The 7,497-nt window shown below is 45.7% G+C and overlaps 1 protein-coding gene across 1 annotated transcript in view; it reads right to left on the reverse strand.

The window, feature by feature from the left end:
- The window catches only part of C7H13orf42 (chromosome 7 C13orf42 homolog), a 6,566-nt gene extending 1,324 nt beyond the window's left edge, over positions 1-5,242 (reverse strand). Inside the window, exons 1-2 of the mRNA XM_054163158.1 lie at positions 4,829-5,242; positions 332-479 (exon numbers count right to left, since the gene is read on the reverse strand). Of these exons, the coding sequence (XP_054019133.1) occupies positions 332-479; positions 4,829-5,242 (562 nt within the window). The remainder of the gene's footprint in view (positions 1-331; positions 480-4,828) is intronic.
- Positions 5,243-7,497: the final 2,255 nt, after the last annotated feature.

Consider the following 7,497-nt stretch of genomic DNA (forward strand, 5'->3'; position numbering starts at 1 on the left):
CCTGGCTGAGGCACTTGGTGCCATGGTTTAGTTAGTTAGATGGTGTTGGGTGATAGGTTGGACTCAATGATGTCCAAGGTCTTTTCCAACCTGGTTAATTCTGTCCTATTCTATTCTATTCTATTCTATTCTATTCTATTCTATTCTATTCTATTCTATTCCATTCCATTCCATTCCATTCCATTCCATTCCATTCCAATGGTTCCAGATTTGGGAAGAAAGATGTGGAGGAAAGCTGTGTTCATTAAATAGGCATATTCTTACAATGCCACTCCTCCCTCTACACTCTGCCCACCAAACCTAATCCTGTTTTGTCTGCTTGATACTGCACCATCAACATCAACATCCACATTTGGCAGCTCCGCCTCAGGAACTCTCCGCCGCGTCTCCGAATCCAAGTCGGCAATAACCGAGTCGAAGAAAGCCATTGCTTCTCTTACATCTGAACTGGACTGTGGGCCCTTTCTTTCCATGGATGCCTGTTGGTCAGATAGGGAGAAAAAAAGGTTGGGCACAATGGCTTCTTAATGAGCTGCAAGAGTTGTATTTCATTCCACACTTGCAGCTGTCAGAAAAGCCCACAGGTCCAAGCTGCTTGGCTGTCACCAAAGAAAGCAAACCAGCAGTCCAGCAAACGTCCATCTTGTCACATCCTCCACACTAAACGTCTTCTACTTGAGCACTGCTAGCCAGGTGTTACAAAATCCTTCAGAATTCCCCTATCAGGCCATTTAATTAGATGGCTAAGTGACAGCTGGGCTTTGTGGCTAAATTTATTCTACCTAGCAGTGGGCACCTAATGAGACACACAGAGCAAATGCAGTCATGCAGGGGTCCTTCTGTAATTAATGCAGGGCTCTGGTGTCTTCAGAAGATGAGTCAGGCCTTAGGTAGGCTGAATTCCCCTCTGCAGGCAGATCTTTTTCTTTGCTGCAAAGGGATTGTGAGGTAACTTGGTTACTAATTTAAGCACCTTATTAAAATGCCTAGGTTAGGTGAAAGGAATCCAGATCTAAACTGCTGAAGTCTCTTTTGAAATGGAAAAGGACCGTGTGTGCTAAAATATGACTCATTCAACACTGTGACAATCCCCACAGGAAAGCCAGGGGGGGTTAAAATTAGCAGCCTGTCTTGATAGCAAAGCAAATGCTTGTCTATAAGTGCTGAAGCAGTCAGAAAGCCTCGCTTAGCAATTCTGCAGGTCCATATGGGATGAATGCTTGCTGCCAGGCTCTGCCTAATGAAGAGCCATCTATTTTCCCTGCCAGCCCAAGCCAGGTGTACTGCAGGGCAGCAATACCAAGTCAGAGAATTGCTACCTTGGGTTTCAAACCTGCAAGCAAAGGATACATACTGCCATCACATCTCTGAAGGGAGCAGCTTGTTCCCTGCTCTGTGAAGGCAAAAAGATGAGCTAGCTTATTGCCTTCCTGACATTATGGGTTGATTGGCATCCTCAGAAGTGCTAAAAGATAGCTGCTACCACACATGTACTGAAAATAGTGACTGCTATTATGACTAAACCCTTATTGGTTAGAAGGCTTTTAAAGACATTCCTATGTGCTTCCAGCACCTGATCCACCTCCCTGTGCTTTTCTCTCACTAGACCCAAGGGGTGGATTGTGAATCCACTGCCAGTCTGTAGTCCAGGTCTCAGGACTCTTTGGATTAAAGCTGCTAAGAGGACAGGGTTGTCTGGACCAAGTACCTTCCCATTCACCATGTAACAGGTAGGAGAAAAAAGTGACTTTCCACTGACAGGGAGTTTGACACAAACAGGTACTCGAGCCTGGTGATCAGACAAACCTTGCCAACTGTGGGCATAAGATGTGCAGTTAGGCAGCAGGGTATTCTGGCTGTCCTAGAAGTCTTCATGATCTCTTCCTAATCTCTGTAAAGCCAGGGCCCTGTAGAGCTGTGACCCTGCCATTTGTGTGGGCAAGAATGACTCATATGGGTGGCATATTCTGCTGCTGTCCCTGTCTGTCCTTAAGGGGACAGCTCACACAGTTAGGTTGCCAGCCAGTATCAGGGCTGTCTGTATGCGAGGACTAGCTGGCCACAGTCAGATGACATCATTCTTAGCCTTGCTCTGTGGGAGATTCACTTGCTTGCCAAATCCAAGTTAAGCTTTTGCCATTTTGAGTAAGTGGCATTTTCAGTGGCAAATCTCAGATTCACAAACCTGCATGGAGCCTGGGTGTGCAGAATCTATATCCCAGCCTCCTGATCCACAGCTTTAGTATCTTTTTGCACCCATTTCTTCCCACTCAGCTGATGGTTAGTCATGTACTGCTCCACTCCATCACTGCTCAGCTCATCAGGGGATTGGTATGCTGTAAATCTCCCCTGTCTGAAGCCAGTCTTTGTGTGGCAGTGCACAGCCAGTTCACAGACTGTATCTACAGTGTTGAGATTCATCTCCTGGCATCTGGCCCCACCAAGCCCCTCTCCTATACCTCAGTCACACCATTTGGATGTCTCCCTGGCCCTAAATAGCGATGTCTTCATAAAAACCATTCTTCTCCAGCTCCCTGAGCTGAGTATTGTTTCCTACTATTATGCCTAGCTTTTAAGAGACACCCCTCAAAGCCTTAAGATGACATCAAGCCTATCAAAGCCAAATAAAATATCCCACTGATTGAACAGGTCTCCAAATGTGGAATCACAAAAAAATGTGCTATTTATTCCTGAACATGGGAGCCTTCTCCTTCAGCTAAGCAAAGCCTGCAGCACAACTCAGCTCCAACAAGCTTCATAAGCTTCAGTGCTTATGAGCATTTAAAGGGCAGGTGTCAAGAGTATGGGGCCAGTCTCTTTCCAGTGGTGTCCAGTGACAGGGCAAGGGACAACAGGCACTAGCTAGAACACAAGGAGTTACACTTAAATGTAAGGGAAAACTTCTTTACCTCCAGGGTGATGGAGCACTGATACAGGCTCCATGGAGAATCTGTGGAGTCTCCTCTGGAGACTTCTAAAACCTGCCTGGATGTGTTCCTGTGAAACCTGATCTAGGTGATCCTGCTTTAGCAGGTGACCTGGGTTAGATGATGCCCAGGTGTCCCTTCCAACCCCTGCATTCTGGGATTCTGAACACCTAAATGTGCAAACAATTGTTTGGAAAAGCATGCCTGGCCTAATCCGTAGGTCAGACATAGATCTCTTCTTCCCACCCCCCCATTATTATCCAGTTTAAAGACTTCAGTGGGTAACCTATGAGTCTGCTGTCAAAGTCTTGCTTATGCTCTTGACCTAGACAGGCTGGAGAAGAGGGCAAAGGAGAATCTGAATAAGGTAAAATGCAAGGTCTTTCATCCTGGGTCAGGGCAATCCTCAGTTGCTGGGGGGGCTGGGGGATGACGACATTGAAAGCAGCCCTGCACACAAGGACTTGGTGATACTGGTAGAGGAGAAGCTGGACATGAGCCAACAATGCTCACTTGCATCCCAGCAGGCCAATCACATCCTGGGCTGCAACAACAGAAGCATGGCTAACAGATGGAGGGGGTGATTCTGCCACCCTACTAAGCTCTGGTCAGACCTCACCTGGAGTAGTGTGTCCAGCTCTGGGGGTCCCCACACAAGAAGGACAGAGAAGGGCCACAAAGGTGATCAAAGGGCTTGAGCACCTGTCTTACAAGGACAGACTGAGAAAGTTGGAGCTGTTCAGTGGGAAAGAAGGCTCCAGGGAGATGTTATAACTACATTTCAGTGCCTGAAGAGGAACTACAGGAAGGTTGGGCAAACACAGCATAGAAGTGCTTGTAGTGATAGGACAAGGGAGGGGTAATGGTTTTAAACTGGAGCAGAGTAGCTTTAGTTTGGACATAAGGGAGAAGTTGTTTTCAATGAGAGGTAAAATACTGGAACAGGTTACCCAGGGGTGTGGTTGAGGCCCCATCCCTGGAGACATTTAACGTCAAACCTGATGTGGCCCTGGGCAGCCTGATCTAGTTGGAGGTGTCCCTGCTCCCTGCAGCAGGGTTGGACAAGTTGATCCTTGAGGGTCCCTTCCAACCCAATGCATTGTGTGACCCGTGATCCTGTGTCACCTAAACGTATCACCACACCTGCTGCAAGCCTTTTTCCTCACTGAATCAAGTCCAGAGTCAAATTAATGACTGTTTGGTGACACACAATCTATAAACTACAACCAGGAGAAAGCTTTGTCATGCTCTTCTCTTTAGGATACCTGCAAATAATCTGCACTAACAGTGATGTCTCCATTTTATTTTAGGGGTATCATAGCAACACAGGGTTTCTGTCAACTTATTGACGAAGAGAGAAAGGAACCCTTAAGAACTCTACAGCCTGTCAGTAGAGCTTGCCCTGATGCTAAATACAGCACTGATAAACTATCTGACCAGTCAGAAAATATCCTGTTCCCTTCAATGAATTTGCAATTATTTTGTGTGAGGAATTGTATGCCAAGAAAAAGGCTGCCAGTAAACCTAGGGGTTGCTTTTCTTGTCACTCATTAACTGCTATACATAACCACTGTGGGGAAGCCTGAGGCACTCAAGTAGTTTGTCAGAATACTGAGACAACAGCTTGCTTTTTCATAGCATGTTTTCATAGACTTCCCACACTCTCAATACCTCTTCTCTTATTTACTCTCCCCTCACACAAGCAGAGGCAGATACATTTCTTTCCATGCCCAGTCATTCATACCTAATTTCACACCACTTGGAAAGAATCTCAAGGTCTTTAGCAGCATTTCAACTGATGTAACAATAAAGCTGAGACCAATAAAGGGAGAAAATCAACACGGGTCATACACCCAACTGCTTCATGGCTTAGGACCATGGCAAAAGTTCTTAGGAATTACCTTAGAAGACTCTTTGGAAGGAAGTGGAAGAAAGGATTTCTTTCCAGGCTTACAAGACGTTGTGGCTGCTGGGGACTCTGCAGCCATACGCATGGATTTCAAGTTATTGATGTGGTCAAGATATTTTTTCCTTAATGCTAACAGGTCCTGTAAGTACTTCAAGCAGTCCTGAGTCTTAGAGTACATCCAGTCTTTGTCTTCCTCTTTTGGCTGGAAGCAAGAGTCAATGCTGGTTGTACTTCTGCTTTTTTTCAGTGGTTCACTAACTTTTTCCTGATCACCTCCAAGGAGGTACATAGAAGTGCTGCGGATCAGCCTCACTGCAGAGCCTGTGCCATCACAGTAAGGGATGTCATCTGTCACATTTCTTCGCTGGGAGTTGGGGTGAAATATAGAATGGATCTTTTTGAACATAGTGTGTCACTTACTCCACTCTATACCTTTTCTCTTTCAGCTCCTTAATTTAACCCTAGATCTGGTAATAAAGCAACGTTGCTCTTGCTCTCAGCACACGGGCGATTTTTGCCACTTACTCCAAGAAAAAAATGTAAACCCACTGTTGCTGCAGAAATGGCTTCCAGCCTCTCACTCGGTGAAGAGCATGGTGGTAACACAGAAGAGCATGTTCTATTCCATTTGCGTCAGTGAAACAGCTTTGTCCTTCCCTCGCCTTAAAATATAGTACGGGAGGTCAAATATCATGCTTTGACCTTCGCTTTGCCTGCAGGTCCCCATAAGAAAGCGAGACACCGAGGCAGGAGCACCCCCTTGCCGCTCCCTCCGAGCTGCTCGCTGCCGAGTCCTGCCCGCCGGCGGCCGGGGGGCGCCAGGCGCTGGCCGTGGTGCTGAACTTCTGCTCTCCTCTCAGCGTCCCTCCTGCCGCAGCGGGCCGGGGCCGGTGCTCGGCGGGATGCTCTCCTGGAAAAGCTTGCTGAGAGCAGTGTCCGCAGGGACAAAACTCGAGTGGAGAAGAATAGCTCCTGTAGGATGGACTTCAGCTGATGAAAGAAGTCTCCCTGGGTTTCACCCCAGGGTAACCAGGAGATGGCTACAGTTACCTGATCCCACAGCACTCCTGGGAACAAAGCGGATTCAGATGTCAGGTTCTGTTACACCTCGAACAAAGATGCCCCATATAAGGGATACTGTAAAATAAAACACTCTGCCAAAGTACTCATCTGGCAAAATATTGCAGACAGAAACCACTGAATTTGTGTCTTTCCACATTAGTTCTTCTCTTACATTAATGCAAGAACATAGAAATCAATGGCTTTGATAACTTCATGTTGGCTGAAGCCGCTGAGAACACTGACTATTACTGGCATATTCAAGCATTGCTAGTATTTGTGACTGTGTGGCAACATGAAGTATGTGCTTTACAGATAAGTGGATGCCAAATTTGGTCAGGTCTCATGACAAAGACAATCACTCATTTAAAAGCAAGCAGGGATGTCCAGATCTACCATATTCAAAAAAGCTTTCATAATTCACTCTGCTCTGGCATTGAGTGCCTGAGAAAATGATTGTGTTGAAAGCTAACACATATCACCTTGCAGACTCTGCTGAACAAAGTTCTCTTAATGTCATCAAAAGTGCCAACCAAAGGTTTAAGCATCCTAAGATCTGTAGGATCTCAACATGAAAGACATGCACTAAAATAAACATGCATCTGTTCCCTTAGGGACTCTGAATTATTGGCTGTTAAATGTATACCACATGCATCTTGCTCTCTACAACTCCCTGATGGGAGGTTGCAGCCAGGTGGGGGTTGGCCTCTCCTCCCAGCCAACCAGCACTAGAACAAGAGGACACAGTCTCAAGCTGTGCCAGGGGAAGTTTAGGCTGGAGGTGAGGAGAAAGTTCTTCACAGAGGGAGCTGTTGGCCATTGGAATGTGCTGCCCAGGGAGGTGGTGGAGTCACCGTCCCTGGAGGTGTTCAAAAAGGGATTGGACATGGCACTTGAAGCCACGGTTTATTTAGTCAGGAGGTGTTGGGTGACAGGTTGTACTTGAGGATCTTGTGGTCTTTTCCAACCTTATTGATTCTGTGATCTTCAAATATGCACTTTGTCCTTTTACATATAGCTAAAGTTGAAATCGTCTTATGACTAAAAATTGAGGAAAAATAACGTTTTTTGGCACTTTTTCAGCCTCCAATACTAGCACAGACATAGCTCCCACTGCAGCTAAGAGCTGAGTTACATTCAGAATTACATTCAGCTGCTGAGCCCTTATATTTGCATAGAGGTGTTTCATTATTGATTATGTCCAAAGTCCTACTCAATCCCACAGCTAGATAATAGATTAAGTTGACTTTATGCTAGCAGAGAGAATTAGAACTGTGAAAAAAAGTTGAGATCTCTCCCCAGAACAATGTCTGGGACCCTGGAGACAGGTTCTGATTATCAGTCCTAGCACAGAATAATAGAAATGATAGTAATAATTCCATCTGTGGACTGATTGAATTTTCAGAGCCAAAGGCTACCAGGGGGTTTTAATTTACAGCCCTGAACAAGTGATGTAAATATCTGTCACAGTCATTCCAGACACTGTGTTTACTAAGCTATAAAAATGAAAGTGTTCCAGAATAACCCTTAAAAAAAACCCCCAGCCATTAAATATGCTACACAGGATAATGGTCTTTGGTTATAAACATGATACAACACCAG

The sequence above is a fragment of the Dryobates pubescens genome, chromosome 7 (assembly GCF_014839835.1).
Source record: "Dryobates pubescens isolate bDryPub1 chromosome 7, bDryPub1.pri, whole genome shotgun sequence".
NCBI classification, from domain to species: domain Eukaryota; kingdom Metazoa; phylum Chordata; class Aves; order Piciformes; family Picidae; genus Dryobates; species Dryobates pubescens.